The following is an 18,824-nucleotide window of genomic DNA, read 5'->3' as shown; positions in this document are numbered from 1 at the left end:
CTTCACATTAAAAAAAAAAAAAAATACATTTCATGAGCAAGTTTTGTTTGAATGTGCAGTGAAAAATAGATTGCATATGATCAATAAAGATCCTAAATTTTCATTTTGTGATATGCCTATTCATATGTTATACGTAATAATTGAATACTAGGATGCTTTTATAAAGTTCTTTGGGTGCAATAACAGTACTATTTGTAGTTAAAAAATGCTATGAAGCAAGCAGAACTATTTCTTCTGATGATAGAATTATTGTTTTAAGAATTTTATCAAAAGAAATTATAGATGTTTGTTATTATATTTAAGTTAATAACTGATGATCTAAAATAAAATTAATAAATCTTTATTTTTTAGCTTTTTTTTCTTCAATGCTTATAAAACCAAGATGAGTCAAGTGCTGAGTGCAGCTCCAGATATCCCACTTTATAAAGATGAAGAACTACCACCACACCTTCGGGAAGTTGCTATTTTAACAGGTTATCGTTCCCCTTCTAGTTCTATGAAAGAATGTGCTCTCAGTGTTTTCTTTGCTACAAATGAAACTTTAAACTTTTGGACTCATTTTATTCCTACCTTTTATTTTGTATATCAATTAGTACTGTTTTGGGATTCTTTAAAAGTAATTAATGATTCCTTTTATTGGCCTTTAATTGTGTACATGTTCACAATATGTCTTTATCCTCTGATAAGTTCTTTAGCTCACACTTTTTGCAGCATATCTGATATGGCTCGCCATGTTTGGTTCTTTTTGGACTATGGTGGGCTTAGTTTATATGCTTTTGGTGCTGGGCTACTAATTAAAGCTTATTCCTTTCCTGAAGAACTTGCACAAACTTTTATGGGAGAATATTTTTTGGAAATATTAGTTTTTCTGTCAATTGGCTGTAACATATCAGCATGTTACTCGCGTTTCATAGAGAATTTATTTTGGATCAAAGTTTTTCGTCTGGGGGCATTTGCTGTGCCCTGGGCATGGGACAGCATTCCAGTTCTTTTCAGAGTTACTTTTAGTAAAGATGTGCAACCACCTGTAGCTGAACATTATATTCTACAGTTTTTCTTCTCATTTTGCATTTTCTTTTTTTATGCGACTCATTTACCAGAAAGGCTTGCCCCTGGTAGATTTGACTTTTTTGGCAACAGCCATCAATTATTACATATTTCAGGTATCATGGCAACACACCATCAAATGAGTGCTGTTGTAATTGATATGGAAGACAGACGTCAAAAATTGGAAGAAAAATACCCAATCCCAGAGTATTGGTCTGTTCACGTGTTTGCTTTAGTATTGTTTACTATTGTTTCTACAATAGCAGTTTTTATACTTTGGGCCAGACATTATGAGAAAAGTCGTATGGAAAAAAGACAGAAATGAAAGTTTGCAAAATGTTTTATATTAGCTGTATTCATTTTTTACTGTTTATATGTAATTGTGTACATATTGAGTATGATGTTTTGAAATCATACATTGTTTGTTGCTGTAAACAAAATTGTTAATTTTTAAGATGGCCTTGTTCTGTACTTTTTTATTGTTGATGTTTTTACTATGTATTTGTTAAATGTTTATTTTATATAATGTTGCATGTTTTCATAGTTCATGAAGCAGCTCAATAGAATAGTATATATAATTTAATGGCTTGAATGTGCAAATATTGATTATTTTTTAATCAAGTATTTCCTTTGATAAATTAATTTTAAAGAAAAAATGTTTAATGTTTTTTAAAAACTAGATGAGCCAAAAAAAAAAAAAATAATGTTATTTATGAAATACTAAAAGCATATAATACATTAATTTATAAAAATATTTTGCTATACTTATATTAGTTGAATAATTTTAGCATTTATGAGAAATGCATTGATAAATTTTATAAATATAAATATTTTTATTTAAGCAAGTTTATTAAAATACTTATATATATTTGTAAGTTCATCAGCTTTCCATAGAAAATGAATTGCGCACAAAATTAAGCAGTTGATTACTTGTTAAAATATTTTAATGAATTTTTATCAATAAATTATATGTTTTATTTAAAAAGGGCTAATAATTAGCATTATTGCAGCTCTAACCAATAACTGTCATTATGTACATTATGTTTATTATTATTACTCAAGTTAAATTTTATAGTTATGTTTTCCTCAATTTTGTATTGAAATTTATATATAAAAAAGCATAATTAAAATTATATTATAAATATGTGTTTAATCTTCCCAGCTTAAGAGATTTTATACCGGTGCTTTTTTCTTCTAATAAGTCATTATTGTTTTTTGTAAATAACTGTTTTATATTGTTCTAAGCAGTACAAATTTATCTGTGATTATAGATTCTATAATAATACATGTGTTAATAGCTAAGTAGTTTTATGAGCTATAAAATAATGAAAATATAAATTTTAATAATATTTTATAAGAAGTTGTGTTTTCTAAATCATTTTAGGCTGTGATAGCTGTATGTGAATAGTTATAATAACTGTTTAAGTGGGGGGAAAAATACTCTGCATCAGCAATATTCTTTTTTTATATGAATTTAACTTGATTTCAATATGAATATGCTGCCATATTAAGTGTTGAGTAATGTATTTTCTACATGAAGTTTAGAAACTCTGTAGAGCATTAATTTAGTACTTTCTGAATAATTATTTTATTCTACAATATTTTGGTAAAAATATTAATTGGAACACAATAAATTCTTCTGGTTGAAATTGAAGGTAATATGCAATGTTTAGAAAACTTGTTGACTTTTGTGTTGCAATTAATGGTTTGTCTTATAAGTATTAGTATTTGTGAATATTTTAAACATAATTAAAAATATCCATTAATTTAAAAAATTAAAAATAGTCAAAGTATAAATTGAAATTTTTATGGGACAGAAACTTAATAAATTTGTCAGTAGAACATTTGTAATTCATCTTGCAATTTCATATCTATTTGAGATTATATATATATTGATTTAATTTGTTTCTATTAAACTTTATACTGCAGAAATGGACAGTAATACAGCACAAACATGATTGTAATTGCTTTTTACCATTCTATTTAATACTTGAAATTATAAAACAAATATTAAGATTTTTAATAACTATTGAATGATGTCACTTTTATATATGTAACTATTAATGTATTTGCTTGTCATCATAAGTGACTGTATACCTTTACAGTATTGTGCTAACTACCTCACACTAAAATACATTATCCTCTGCATATTATTGTACTCAAATCTAATATGAAATTACATAATTAATGTATTAAATGTTTGAATGACTGTTATATGTTTTTATTCATGCAAATAAACATGTACTAATGCATAAGATGCTTATATTATGTAGAATAAATCTGGTTCACAGATTTCTCTCCCCCCCCCCCTCTTTACATGCACTTCAATTTGATGTTTTTTTAAAAAAATTGCAAAATAATTCAATGGTTTGTCTCCGAAATTTGTAAAATTGTATTTCAATTAATTAAGTCTATTAAAAATAGGAGCAAAAACAGCAACACTGCTCGGATAAAATAATTTGTATGCACTACAATTGTAATTTTCTGTAATAAAAACTCATTAGTCACTCTTTAGTAGATGTAATAACTATATAATTTTATTTTCTCCAGAATTTTAAGCCATTAGTTTGTCTGATAGGCACTGCAATTCTTAAATCAAAGGCAGGTATAATATTTATAAAAATCATCTTATATAGGAAAAGTGCAAAAACCTGACATTTTAAATTCTTTCAGAGGAATCAATAATAATATTTATTAGCTGCATTGAAGGGAACTGATTATTATAGATTTTTTTCCTTTCTTTTCCTGCACCACACATAAATACAAAGTTGCTTTTCTGCACAGGTGTTAAAATACTACTCTCAGGACTATAATGCAAAGCTGTATTGAATTTTTTACGTAGCAATCTTGTTTCAAGATAATTCACCTCCTTCCTCCATACACAGAAAATTTTCTGCTGTTTTCAGGAAAAGCATAACAGGAAATGATATGCATAATTTCTGATAAATGGTCTTAATGTTCACAGGCAAGCAGAAAGTGGTAACATTCCTTTGATTTTCGCTCCAATTATATTTATAGTCATTGAAACTATCACTATTTAATAATTGTCGACTAAATACCTGATGCAAATTATACAAACCAAGTTTTATTCTGAAATTTGGTGACAAAACTGAAAATATACATAAAAAGTTTGTTTTTAATTCCTTTCAATTGAACAATACAAATCTGTTGCATTTATTTAACTGAAGTAACTGAAAGTATAGGAAACTTAACTGAAGTATAGGAAAAAGATCAGGAAATGGATGTTGATGAGAATATATCTAATATGCCATGGAAAATACGCTAGTATTAATTATATTAAAAGAGCATTGTAAAGTCGCTATATACATTCTGATTAAAAATTATGCTTCAGAAGCTAACACAGCTAATAGTGTTTATTTCAATTTTATTCAAAATTATTTGTATCTTCATATACAAAATGTTAGAATTTTCAACAAAATAAATAATAATAACCAGGTAGATAGCAACCTAAAAAAAGTTAAATATAGAAGTCAGAATTTTTTTCAATATTGAACCAAAGAGATATTTAATTACATGTAACAGGAAATACCCTTTTGTTTAAATAAAAATGATGAAACAGCTTTCTTATATATACATAATTTTACTTTAGAATTTCCCCAAAAAAACAATTTTAAGTACTTTTATTTCTTTGTAGCAATTGGGGGGGGGAGGAAGCAGAGCAAGTGATGAGGATGATATTCAAGGTCATTATTCAAGAACAAAGTAAGATATACATAGAAAAAGGTAAAGTATCAAACTCAATTGATATGTATACATGAACTTGATGTAAATGGACTGCAAACAACATTTTGCATTGTATAAACAATTCTTTTAAGTGCATTATAATTTCAATTCAAATGCAGAGAGTTGTTAAAAATTCCTTTGTGGAATAGTATTAACCGACTGCATTTGAAATGAACTTTCATATTAAATGAAATTAATTATGAAAAAATTATCAACAAGGTTTCCAAATTTATGAAAATGTCACTTTTTAATTTTTTAAAATTTCTTTAACCATATTAAAAGAAGCATTTTAACTTACTTAATATGTATTTTTACGTCTTCCTACAAAGTGCCATTTTATGCAATTATTTACCTTTATAATTTTCTTTATTTAAAATTCCAATAAGTTTAGGAATTTAAATTTTTGCATAATAAAATGAATTTAAGATAGTTTAGTTAAGTTGTATTATAATTCATTATTCTGTTTCACATTTTTATTTTTTATTAACAGAAATTTTTACTAGAAATAGTCTTTTAATGATTTGCTTTATGGCATCTTAAGTAATATTTTTAAAGAATTATTTAAAAAAAAAAAAAAAAAAAAACACCACTTAAAGATGGAAGGTGAAAGATTTTTATTCTTTAATCTATATTGGTATTTATTCAGTGATGGGGTATAAAACAGCTATGTTTATTTCAGCTTGATGCTCAATAAAGAAATAAAATGTCCATATAATGATTAGTTTATAATAAAATTAACTATAAACAAATTGCTGACTTATTCAAATAAAAAATGGAAATTTTATCAATAAAATTGACGTTAATACAACTTATCAATTATTTTTATAAATAAAACAAGCATTTATAAAGATTAACTTTACAATTTTTGTTTTAATACTTGAAAACTGCTTTGCCCATCTTATCTAGATAAAAGTAATGGCACAAAGAAATTACTGAAGCTATATTCTTTCATGTTATCAAAAATAAAATACAGATAAAAAGAAAACTATTTTTGCTATTTATTATATCTATTCATATGAAAGCAAGATTCGTTGACATAAAGACATTTTTAAAAATTGACATGTCATAGATATTATGTCTTGTAAAAATGAAGGGAAAATAAATGCTTTAGATTACAATATAAAATTGGATTCAAATTGAATAAAATAATATACAAAGTTAAAATAGAAATAAAATTAAAAACACAAATTTATATGAATAAAAAATTTCCTTAAAAAAAAGACATCAAAATATTTTAAGATCATTATATAAAAGTTTAAATTGAAATTATATTTCATTTTTAAAATGATACATTGCAATTATTTCCTTAATTTCAAGATGTGTTTAGAAATAAAGTTGATTGATTACCTTTTGTGATTTTAGCATGTTATGGATATACTTTCATTATTGCACCTTCATATATTTACCATATTGTTTGATGTTTGTTAATGTACTATTACAAACATTACACTTTCACTTACAAACAAAATATGGATATATTCTACCCTATAACCTACATTATTCAGCTTACTTAAGAAAAGAAATATATCTATGATATACAATATTCTCCCCAGTTTTCACTTATTTGCCTTCATTAAAAATTAAATTGCCGTTTTAAAAATAAAATATACACATTTTATCAACTGATTTAGTTTATATTATACATTTAAAATTGATATGATAATGTTCAATTAAGTCTACAGCTTCCATCAATTATTGAAAGAAAGCTAATATATAAAAATAAAAAAGTTAAGAATAAAGAACTCTAGACAGCTGCTGCATCTTTTATGGTTTTTAGATACTGATTTCCATTTTTACAATTATATATCTAAATACTTGATATATAAAATCAACTTTCTTACGAAAACGTTTCTGCAATTAAGTTCATAAAATAATACACATAAACTAAAGAAAATACCTTATACTTTGAACTTTTTTAGACTATGCAAGTTTGGCATCCAAAAGTTACTTTGTTGAAAATAGTGCATAATCAACAGTGATCATTCACTAAAGCAAGATAATCCAATCATCAATATTATCTTGAAGTGAAAGTAACCTAGCAGGATTTTTCATTCTGCACTTCAAATGCTGCATTATCCTAAGCAAAATTGTCACTATTATACAAAGACGTCAAATTGGTCAACACACAAAAACAGGTAAACTACATCCATTTATTGTACGTTGTTACAAGATGCCATTAATGATTTTAGCTCCTATTTATATTACTTAGTTCTGTGATAAAATGGGTAAAAGGCCGTGATTAAAAAAAATAAAATGGTTTTAGCTGTTACATCAAAATGCCATATTTTTCTGCATGATTTCTTTAACATACGATATTTTAATATGGCAAAAACAATATTAAGCAGTTGCGAACAAACAGCTTTATCAATTCATCGCTCATATTATCCATTTACAACTAACAGCAGCTTTAAAAAAATGAATTCATAATATTAATTGATTTTATTGGTTAGATCACCTCATTAATGTGATGTTGTAATTTTATACCAATCTTAGTGCTTGGAGGGAAATACATGACAACACAGATAATTAACTTAAATAAATTGGTCCCATAAAAATATGCAGAAAGATTAACTCCCAATTTTTTTTTTTTAATTCCCCAAATAAATTAAGAAATTTATTCTATCATAGAAATAACTAGTTTCAAAGATAAATTTGAAGCCAATATTTTTAAAATGAAACCATTAGATAATAACACATTTCACTAGTTTGTAACTAAATCATTTATTAACAAATTTAAAGTAATAATTAAAAAAAAAAAAAAAAAAAAAAAAGATGACAGAAACTACTTTTTACTTCCTGTCTACTGATTCATTACATCGTTGTGATTGCAGAACATGAAAATGTGTTGTAGAACTGCGATATAAATTTACAATATATCATCAGGTGATTTTTTCTCCCTTGCTTCAGTCCATGCTTTTGCAATAGTGCGCTTCATATCATCATCACCTTCTTCATACATCTGCTTCATCAAACTCATAAGGCTTGCACCAGGATCCTCCTCTTTATCAAATTTAGGAGTTCTAGGAACAGAGAACAAAATATATTAGCATTTTAGGATATTCAAGTATAATATATCTTTGAAATACATAGAATTGAGAGATATTTACATTATTAAAGATATCTAATATACTTTACTATTCATAAAGTACAAGGTGTCTGGATTATAGGTGTTCAAAAGTAATAGCTAACAGTGAGAGGACTTATTAATATGAAATAATAAATGAAATTAATTTATAAATTTCACTTGAACTCGAATGGTAATTCTTATCAAGTTTCTTTAAAAGTGAATCAATCAATTTCTATCACTAACAGCTTTCAACGGGTATCCAAATTATACTCAGTTTTTAAGCAGAATTTTTTAACATTTGCCTAATTAAGTAGTAACTAATGAACATTGATGTCAGTATTTTCAGGAAACTAGATTCAATCTCCAGCAACAGTTAAGCACATACATAATTATGCATTAAGGTTCTCCCATTAAACAAACTTGAACATTTTTAATGGCAATGTTAGTATTAAACTATTATTTATCATATATAGAAAAGTGTAATTTCAGAAAACATCAAATTGTGCAAATAAAACAATACTGCTACAATATAAAAGGTAAAAAATACCTATTATCTAAGAAAAAAGCAATGAAATATACTTTATCTGAATGACCAAAATCAGAAGTTTGAGATTTAATATGAGCAATAAAGAGTCTGGACTAATGGATAGTAGGCCATCCAATGAGTCATTGAATGTGGAAGTAACAGATGCATCAATAAGGAAGTATTCTTTTTCTTTGCAAAGACTGAAGCACCCTCTGGAAAGAAGGTCACAAGGAAAAATCTGTTTGCATTGCACAGCAAGGAGATACACAGACCCCAGTGAGCCAGGTCCATACAGATTGAACCGCCACCGATACGAATCCTTGCCATCACCATGTATAGGCAGTGAACCACCATCAAACCCCTCCACTGCCGTAAGTAATTCATCTTGGTCATCTCCAAATAGACTTTTGAACAATCATGGTGATATGAAGAAGGCATCAACTTCACAGGAGGAAGAACACCAAACCTGGATACTGTAAATACAAGAACAGAACAAGGACATAATGGACCTCCTACTCCAATTATAGATGAAGAAGAGGGACCACAATGAAAAGACTTAAAAGAAAACAAATCATAACTTTTTGCGATGTTGTAACATTGTATAGAACAGTAAGTGAAAAAACTACAGTTATATGGAATACTCTTCCAAGACTTAAACCTGACGGATGGGAATGGGAAACATATCTACACTGTCAGATGCCCATATATCTTACATAATGACTAGAAATTTGTTCAACACTTACAAATATAAAATGTTACAAATTGTCATTAGTTCGAAACAAGGTGGAAGAGCAAACGACGTACAGCAAGATATGACAGTGATAGGAGAACCATATAAATCAAAATTTACAGGAAAGATATCGACTTTAAGTACAACACTCATGGTAAGCAAGGATCTCAGCTTTTACGCTGAAAAGGTTGGAAGAGGAAAAGATCTTCATAGCCTCGACCTCAAAGGGCAGACAAGAAACTTCAAGCAACAGAAGATGGCGAAAAATTACACTTACACATGATACCCAGGATGCAAGAATACAATCAACCAGACGTACAATGAACTCGTCAACAAGCCTCACATGATCACACCTTGGACCAGTGACACGACTATGTGCTATGGACTTTTGAGTGCATTTAATCATTTGACAACAAATGATAATGAAATGTATTCTCCATTTGGTTTCGGTATTGTTTATCCTTACCCAAGCCCTGCTGCTACAGAAATCAGAAAAATTTACATTGATGCTGATGATTTTGAATTAAAAATGAGAGATTCAAAAGGAATTGTAAATACAATAGGAAAAATGACAACAAACAGAATGTAAGAAATTTTTTGTGTTTTTATTTACACTAGAGCAAATGTTAAGCACTTTTTCTTTTCAGGTGGCGGTTAACTGGGAGAAAAACTAAAGGGAGCGCATCAGGGTAATACTATTCCTTTAGCGCAGAAATGACAAAAACGAAATGTTGGTGCTTCACCTTGAACAATGGCCTAATCAATATTTGAATTTAAAGTAAGACACTTCAACATGAAAACTGTCTTGAACATGCATATCAAAACTGATCAAGCTACATTTAGAGAGATGGCTTAATATAAATTGGGTGGAAGGGAAGAAAACAAAGATCCAAATGTAAAATACTGATTCATGGATTTAAAAAAATCTTTATTGCATTTCCACAATAGCAGAAAGGAATTGAATAATTCCACCAAAATTTTAAATATTAATATATAAAGATTCATAAACAAAAATTAACAAAGTAAAAAAAACTGAGCTTGAAAATTTATAAAATACTAGTGAATTGGCGGAAGTTATTACTGTTGATTATAAATGGTAACTAATTAGTCTAAATGCAATGAGAAAAAAATCGGAATTGTCAAACCAAGAAAATATAAATAATTTATAACTCGATACTTAATATACTAAATTCTTGAAGGAACCTACTTCTTTGTCAATTTTTTTAACCAATTAGTTTTCCCTCACTTCTTTATTAACCAAATATTCTTTTAATCAAACATGATTTGCAAAGAGGGAAGGGGGGTGGGAGAGAGAACAGAAAATAGATATAGAAAGGAAAAAATGTAAACTAATGAAATAGCTGAATAAAATAATACCAAACCAAATCCATTCTCTAATACTGCAAGACTGTATAATTAAAGGAATACATACAGCATACGGTATGAATGGCAGAGTATGACTTATCCAAGAGCCAATTTAAATAACAGAATAAGGATGAGGTCCAGTTAAATAGGTCTGATTTTGTCACTCGTCTTTCTAAATACTAAAATGTTCCAAAAATTATAACAACTCTAAATCTAAAATTTTAAGAATAATCATGTTAAACTTATCAATTTCTTTGAGACTAAATTCCATCCTTGTTTCGAGTATTTATCTCTGTTAATATTGTCATATACTGCTTTAAAAGCAATGAAAAGTTAGTAAATGTGAATACTATATTCCTTTGTTCATTTCAAAATTTGTCTGATAAAATATATTTCATCTGTTATTTTTATTCTCTGAAAATTATATGGTGTCTCCAGTAACTTTGGAGATGTATAAAAGCAATAATACACTTAGGTTGGTAGAGATCATCTTAGTCATATTTACTACATTCCTGCTGGTCTCTTTTTTTATATATAAGAAAATCGTATCTTTCATCCTGCTTAATGAACATTCAAATTTATGTCCACATATCAAGATATAAAATTACTTTATATTCACTGAAGTTTATGAGCTCAGCTTTGATGTCATCAGGCCCACTTGATTTGTTATATTTTTTTAATTACTAACTCGACAGTCACAGAGTCATTAGATTGTGCTTTATCACTTAATCTACATAGTTTATAGTAGGCAGTGTATTATGTGTAATAATACCCTTTAAACAGGTTTTTGAAATGTTCATACCATCTAGTCAACAACTCTTCAATATCTCTAGTAATCTGTTCATCCTCTCTTGCTATTGCAAGCTATTGTTCTTGAATTGAAATTGGTATCAACACTATTTACTAGCCGAGAGAAATTTTTAATCCTGTAAACATACTCAGTAAACTTCAATGTCCAACTTCTGCATACAGTCCACTTTATCCAAGTCTCAAATTTCAAGCTTAATTTTGTGCTAAGTTGTTATGAATGAGTTAGTTTTAAATATTCATCAACATTTTTACAAAGCAGGGTAATGAACTCTCTGGGCAACTTACAACCTGGAGAATTAGGATGATTTTGCCAGCAACTAAGCTGTCACCGACATTACTTTTTGGATCACCATTTTTAAATACTACCACTGAAATAAATTATCATACAAACTCAAATAAACAAATGTAAATGGTAAAAGTACTTAGAAACTATTGAATAGTTAAAATTTGTAGATTAAGCGACTTTTTTGGATTAGAGAGTGTTAGAGTTTTGACTCCCTCCGGTGGAGAAAAGGGGAAATTCTGGGAATATTTATTAAAAATTGTTCTATAAAGGATGAATCATATTATCAAGGTTATTACATCTGCTAGATCAACACATAATAAAATTTGTTTTGTACTTAACAAAATAATTCCAATGATAAAAAAAAAAATTTTCAACATATTTATAGACAAACTATCCTCAGAATAGATTTAGTTCAGTTTTCCACATAAAAGCCATTTTTAGCTATGCTGCATCAAACCCTTAGAATAGATTTTAGTCAATGATAAAAACTTCCATCAGTGTGAAATTATGTTCTTGTTTTACAGATGGGGAAGTAATCAAATAAAGCATTTTTTTTAAATAAAGCTTTCTTTTGCCATCAAAACATAGAAATTTTTTTTACACAAGATCAACAGTTTTTTTTTTTTTTTTTTTTTTTAAATAAGACACCAGAACACAAAAGAATGATTGAAATGCTGAGTATTCAGCAAACAAATGATTAAAGGAAAACACTGAAGATTTGTAATTAGAAAACAGTAATTTCAAATAGAAATATCTTAATTGAACAATACATTTCTTAAAAAATACAATATATATTTATCTTTTACAAATGCAAAGTAAAAATAAAAATTACTTGAAAAAAATTGCAATATCCAAATAATTGATAATTTAAGTTTGATGACAGATTTTTCGACAAATACACAGCAACATAAGATGCCTAAATATCTTCATTGAGAAATCAATATGGATTTAAAATGAAGTCTTTATGTAAAACTGAGCAACTGTAAATTTTACATTTATTTTACTTTAGTAGAACCAGATAAGAGATAACTTGCATTGATAGTAAAAAATTAAGGACACTTTTTAGATGGAATATTAAATGTTTCCAAGTTTAAATATTACCATAATTGTATTAGAAATAATATTCACTGCTACAAGTTGCTCATGAGATATTGCTATCTAACAGGTTTTCTTCAAAAGCTTCACCAATAGAAAAGGGCACTTGATGCATATATCACTGACAAATGTGTTTGGCAAACAATCATATGTACAGATAATTTGACTTACTTGGCATCTTTGGCTTTCTTTTCTGCTTCAGTAACAAATGCCCAGGTTTGTTTAGATTCCTTTCTTAGAAACACTACAATCATATCAGTTTTAACCTATAAAAGTAGCAATATAATAATCAAGCAAACACTATACTCATGAATTAATGCAATATTATCTAAAGGCATTTAAAGAATTGCATTCATATTTAATTTTTTAAATGCAATCTGTTTAATAAGATGATTTAATTTATTTAAAAACAAACTCTTGATAATGGAATATAACAAAAAAGAATAATAACTATACTATGATAGAAAAATCTTAAAACTATGAGCACTATTTCCCTTCTCCAATGTTAAAACAGAATTAACAACTGAATTTCAAACTGGAGACAAGAATGTTTATGAAAAAAAGTTGTGTATAATCCATTTAAAAAAAATGAATTAAATGCATTAGTCATTCTCCAGCACAGATTTATCATTAGATTTATTGGCTGATGGTAGTAAATCCTTCATTTCCCCCCCGTCATTTAGCTAACACACACCAGTATATTAAAAGGCATATGTATATTGGGCATATAAAAGGCATATGTATATTGAAACTCCAGGGCAAAAAAAAAAAAAAAAAAAAAAAAATGATTTGCACACATCTCAATCAAGCAAGCTAAAATTTAAGAATTAATAAGAGACTTGAGAGGAAATAAATACTGTAGGTCTCTTTACAATTGTAGAATGTTCTAAAAAGGTTATAGATCAATGTCTTACAACAATTTTATGAGCCAGTATATCTTCTTGCATTATTTGAAATATACATATAATCACATTTATAAATAAAATTATCACATTTAAAGTTACAAAATTTATCAACTTTATTTGAAATATATATGAAAATTACTCTTATTGTAAATATAAATATTAATAAAAAAATTATCAGATACATACTTTAAGCAATTTAAATTTAAGAAAATCTCAAAACATAATTAAAATTGATATTTTATATAATTAGCAGTGGTAAAATATGTCAGTATTAACAGGAAACATGAAATTAATTTCATAAAATAAAGTATGGATACAATTCATTACCTTTATCAGTAAATTCTGGTTTTAAATTAATACATCTTTTAAATAACCAAGACACTTTTTCTTACCTTGGAATAAGATTCACCAGGAACTATTTTGTATAATAAATTATTAACTGTTAGAATATAATTCACTTTCTTTTCTTCATCAATGATTTGTAATTCAAATGATCTGAAATTCAAAATTTTAGAATTAACATTTCATACAAGCAATTGATATAGAAAGGATAATAGAAAAAAGCAACTAAAAATTATTTTAGCACAAGAAAGTAATATTTATAAACTAGCTAACATACTTGATATCAGCTCATTATGAAAATGTTTTAATGCATTTAAATCCCAAATTGACACAACCTTCACTACAACTTATGTGGGAGTTGATAAAAGCGTGAAAAATTGATGCTCTTCCAACAAAAAAAAAAAAAAAAAAAAAAAAAAGTTTACAGTAATTACAAATCAAATCAATTGTGGATAGCTCATAGTATAAATATGACACGCAAGGAAACCTTTGCACTCAAAAGAATACAAATGCAAACATAAACAGTAAAATTAAAAATAAATAACTGAATGTGAAAAAATGTTCTAAAATATTTAATATTATAATAGACAAAATTCTTAGGTTACCTAAAACTTTCTTTTTAATTTAAAGCAACATTGAATTAAGTTTACATTAAATGATCTATTAATCTCATAGTTTATCCAAAAACTAAGAGTCTTTAGTGAATGAAAAAAAAAAATCCCCCAACCTTTTAAAACTAATTTTGTATTAATTATAAATAACTTTTATAGAGAAATAAAAATCTTCATTAATATTGCAAGTATCCATTTAGAGACAAGTTAATAAAATAATTTAAAACATCTACAACATTTTTCTACAATAGATATAACCACAATGTAAAATAATTATTTTCAAAAAAAGGAAATAATTTTTGATTAATAAAAAAGTAAGCAGCTATCCCAAAACTTTCAAGATGCTTCATTATAATAATGAACAAAATCTGATGAAAAAATCTATTGAATAGTTTGCAATTTTAATACATAAATAATTAAGGAATTTCAATTTTATTTATACAGTTTGCAAATACAAATTATATATATATATAAAGTTAGACTTTTAGCTGATCCAGTAATTTTACAAAACTTCTCTTGAATTAATTAAGTAGAGACAGTGGATTTGGATCACGAAATAAGATAATATTTTAGAATGAAGTTACTATGGGCTAAATTAAGATAAAATCTTAAAAATTAATTAAATTGAAATTAAAAGTTTAAAATATTTAAAGTTTAAGAAAAATAAGTTTAAAAGTTACATATACATATATATTTAAAGAGTCTTATTAACTTAAAATGAAGATACACCCACATTTTTAGTTAAATAATAAGCCTACATTTATTCATGAACCATATTAGGAGGAGGGGATAAAACCAAATAAAACCACTAAGACTAAGTCTCTAGAATATATGATTTTTAATAATAGAAGCATGAAGTAATAAAATTTTAAAGGAACAAAAACTTTTTGCAACTATTTTCTATTATACTAATTTCTTTTATACAACTCAATAACACCCGATATATAATTAGTCCAAGATTTTTTTTAAATTTGAAATTAATACTTTATTTTCACATCTCTATTTCAATTGTAATTTGAGATAAAATCTGTTAAAAAAATAAAGAAAAGAAAATTCCTTCCATCTGAAAAGGATCTGCAAATAAAAAATATTCAAGTCCTAAATATTTCGATATGTCATAAAATATTTATGAATGCAAAAAGAAAATTAAAATTTAATCTCCAATTCTTAAAAACTATACTACGTAGTCTGCAGTAATGTGGCAATGAAAATATTTAATAAAATTTTTGATCACTGAACTTTATTAAAGCAACTTAGAAAATTTATAAATTGCCATTATACTTTTATTTCCCATAAATGTTGACAAATATTATTTAGCTTGACATTTCCTGTGATTTCCTCATTAAGATAAAAAGTTAACAATAAGAGCTTTACAAAACATGCTAAGTTTGTATAACTTGTTAAAGAAATTTTACAATATACCAAATTCATTATAGAAATTAATTCAAGTCAAAAATGGACATTGGAAATATTACACTAGAATTACTCATGCAGTAAACTCTTGGTTATCCACAGTTGGTATTTCAAATTAGAGTTAAATAAAACTCCAAAAATAAATATGCTTTAAATTTGACTGATTATAAGCTATTAAGAAAAATTCCAGAATACTTACTTATCTCCAAAAGTAGTACTAATACAATTTGCAGCAAAATTCTGAACACCATTCATGGTAACATATATTTTGAGAAATTTCTCCGACTGATCCCAACCTAGAAAAGAATATAAATGAAAGGTTCTTGAATAAAAGCATTAAATATTGCTAATAAATTTTAACATAAGAAATGTATGAGAGATTCAGTCAGTTGCCATAAAAAATATTATAAAAGAAATAATTTACAAAGAAATTAAGTCAGACTAAAAAAATGAGTAAATAACATAAGAATTCACATTGAATCCAATCTTTCATACATACAAAACTAATAAAATATCAAATGAGAAATTTAAAAGATTTTTTAATATTATTCAATTTTAATTAGAGAATTATAAATTATATGTGCAATCCAATTATAAATAATTATGTATTTCTAAACATAACAAATTAAATATCATTTACATAAAAATTCTAATCTTACAATTTATGACATTTGGACAGCCAAGTGAAATAATTGCATACAAATTTAAATTAAAATGTAAACATATAAATGTTATGTATAATTTTTAAATCTTTTAATACATAAATTAAAATACAATGCCTTTGCAAATATTGTTGACTGAAAAAAAGATTAAATTTAGCTATTGATCTATAATGCACTGCTGAGTAATCTTAATAATATTTAAGCGTTAATCATCAGCCTGCTGTAAAGAATTGTGATAACTTACTAAATCTTGTTGTTTAATAATAATTATTTCTTTTGTTCTTTATAGTTACGTGATAAATACAATGAGCTAGTATATTTTTTAAAATCAACTAAACTTAAGAGGTCTCTTTGCCCAACAAGATTATACAATTTAAGGAAGAATTTAATAAGTTGTACAGAAGAACATAAGACTTCACAGTTCGTGAAAATAAAATAGTACTTGTTGGGTAATCAGGGAATACTAACAATACAATGTTATGGAAAGCCGACACAATGCTTCTTCACACCTATAGCTTATTTTCATGGGAAATAAAACTTTTCATTTTTTAACCATTATCTAGAACTTCCAAGTAAGACTTACTGATTTTAAAACTATAAACATTTACATTTCTGGTACAAATTATCGTCAATCTCAGCATTAAAATTTCCGATTAACTTCCTAAAAGCAGGATTATACGATTAGTGTTTGAAGATCAAACGCTTTTGAAATTGGTTACCAAATGCAATACAATAACTAGATTAAAAATTTTACAAATGGCAGACGTTTCGTTTTCGTTTATAATCGAATCGAAACCAGACATTCCTTCGTTTGCCACAATTGGATCAGATCAATTGACGATTATAAAACTTACCATAATTGTACAATTTAGTAGTTGTGAATGTAGGACGAAGAACTTTTTTCTGAGCTCCTTGACTGCGCTTTTCTTCAGCTTCAGCAGCTTGAACTAATCTCGTAGCCTCTGATGTTAAAATCCTTTTAACATTTTCTATTTCAGTAAGCATGGCCAGCCTCAACAACTCATCTGCATCTTTCCTCAACTATGAAACAGTAAAATTCCTTCAAACTCATGAAATTCAAACAATTTTCTAGCAATTTAAATACAAACATAACATAATGAACTGACGAACACAATAATTCGATTATAAAATATAAATTTAATAAATAAAAGAAATACTTACACTGCTTGCAGACATGGTTGCTTTTAAAGAATATAATGAAATTATATAAATCTACTCCAAAAATTCAAGTTTCAGGCAACACAAAGAAATTGCGCTTTCAAACAGAAACCACTAATAAAAGCGTTTCAACCGATTGGTAGCACACGGTTAACTGAAAGTTCTCTTGCTTTGTTTTGTTGAAGTTATTCTCGGGAATTTTCGAGAAGAAAAGATTAACTGTGAACCGGGAAACAATTTCTTTGGCAATATAAATTCTTTTTTACACCAATGAATGTATTTATATGAATTCATTTATATAATAAAGGATATAACATTGTGCAATTTTTATGCTGTCGAGAAAATACAAATGCAAGTTCTCATATTATCTAATAAAGTAGCTTCAAATAGGTTTTAGTTTATAATAAAGAATTATGACCATAAAAACTAAACCAGAAAAAAATGAAAGAAAGAATACTCACACCGCAAATTCTTTTACTTTTAACGAAGTGTACAATGTTGTTATTTTATGTATAAAAACGAGTTTTAAGGAATCACATACCATGAATTTAATCATACTGTCCACGAAGATCATTTTTTCCCCTTACTTAATCAGTCCTTTATCACAATAGGAGAAGAATGCATAAAATTAACTTATCTTTTTCATGCTTCATGTATAATAAAAATTAGGAAGTTATGGAGTGAGGTATTATGTGCTGCGCGGCTCTAGGAAGGGAGCATTATGAGATTTACATTTTAATAATTTTGAAGACTTTGTAATTTTTTTATATTAATCAACATTTATGCCAGTAACAATTTTTATCAATATATCAGCTGCTCTCCTTTAATATAATGGTCTTGAGAGCCACTTAATCGGAAATCGACTACTGATAAAGAGGAAGAACCGAAAGGAAGAAGAATAAATTGAATAAAGAGTCAATTCTCTATTAGCACAAGATATTGTGCGATATCTACACGACTTTGTCCGACATTCTGAATGCCTTATATTCATCTATAAAGACACAAAGTTTCATACTTCTATCTGTATAATTTACTCTGATAT

At 26.8% G+C, this 18,824-nt stretch overlaps 2 protein-coding genes across 4 annotated transcripts in view; one reads left to right on the top strand and one right to left on the bottom strand.

The window, feature by feature from the left end:
* The window catches only part of LOC129981319 (membrane progestin receptor gamma-like), a 79,329-nt gene extending 75,359 nt beyond the window's left edge, over positions 1 to 3,970 (top strand). The window contains exon 4 of one of the 3 annotated variants that reach the window (XM_056092109.1): positions 352 to 3,970. In XM_056092109.1, the coding sequence (XP_055948084.1) occupies positions 352 to 1,372 (1,021 nt within the window). In that variant the 3' untranslated portion in view covers positions 1,373 to 3,970. The remainder of the gene's footprint in view (positions 1 to 351) is intronic. The other 2 variants (XM_056092110.1, XM_056092111.1) reach the window with 2 other exon arrangements.
* Positions 3,971 to 7,548: 3,578 nt separating this feature from the next.
* Positions 7,549 to 17,958, bottom strand: LOC129981544 (calcyclin-binding protein-like). Its single transcript, XM_056092417.1, has 6 exons — positions 17,786 to 17,958; positions 17,458 to 17,644; positions 16,141 to 16,237; positions 13,968 to 14,070; positions 12,842 to 12,936; positions 7,549 to 7,811 (listed from the first exon to the last, which is right to left on the bottom strand). Exons 1-6 carry the CDS (start codon positions 17,798 to 17,800, stop codon positions 7,658 to 7,660), a joined length of 651 nt encoding a protein of 216 aa, XP_055948392.1. The 5' UTR covers positions 17,801 to 17,958; the 3' UTR covers positions 7,549 to 7,657.
* Positions 17,959 to 18,824: the final 866 nt, after the last annotated feature.

Source organism: Argiope bruennichi, chromosome 8, assembly GCF_947563725.1.
Source record: "Argiope bruennichi chromosome 8, qqArgBrue1.1, whole genome shotgun sequence".
Taxonomy (NCBI): Eukaryota; Metazoa; Arthropoda; class Arachnida; order Araneae; family Araneidae; genus Argiope; species Argiope bruennichi.
The sequence above is the reverse complement of the archived record's forward strand: the minus strand, read 5'-3'. Positions and strand labels throughout refer to the sequence as shown.

Excerpts from the sequence above, each read along its gene's own strand:
- LOC129981544 (XM_056092417.1), bottom strand. Across the intron at positions 14,071-16,140 it reads AGTACTACTTTTGGAGATAA|ATCATTTGAATTACAAATCA; the intron begins GTAAGTATTCTG and ends TTTGAATTTCAG. Across the intron at positions 12,937-13,967 it reads CTGGTGAATCTTATTCCAAG|GTTAAAACTGATATGATTGT; the intron begins GTAAGAAAAAGT and ends CTACTTTTATAG.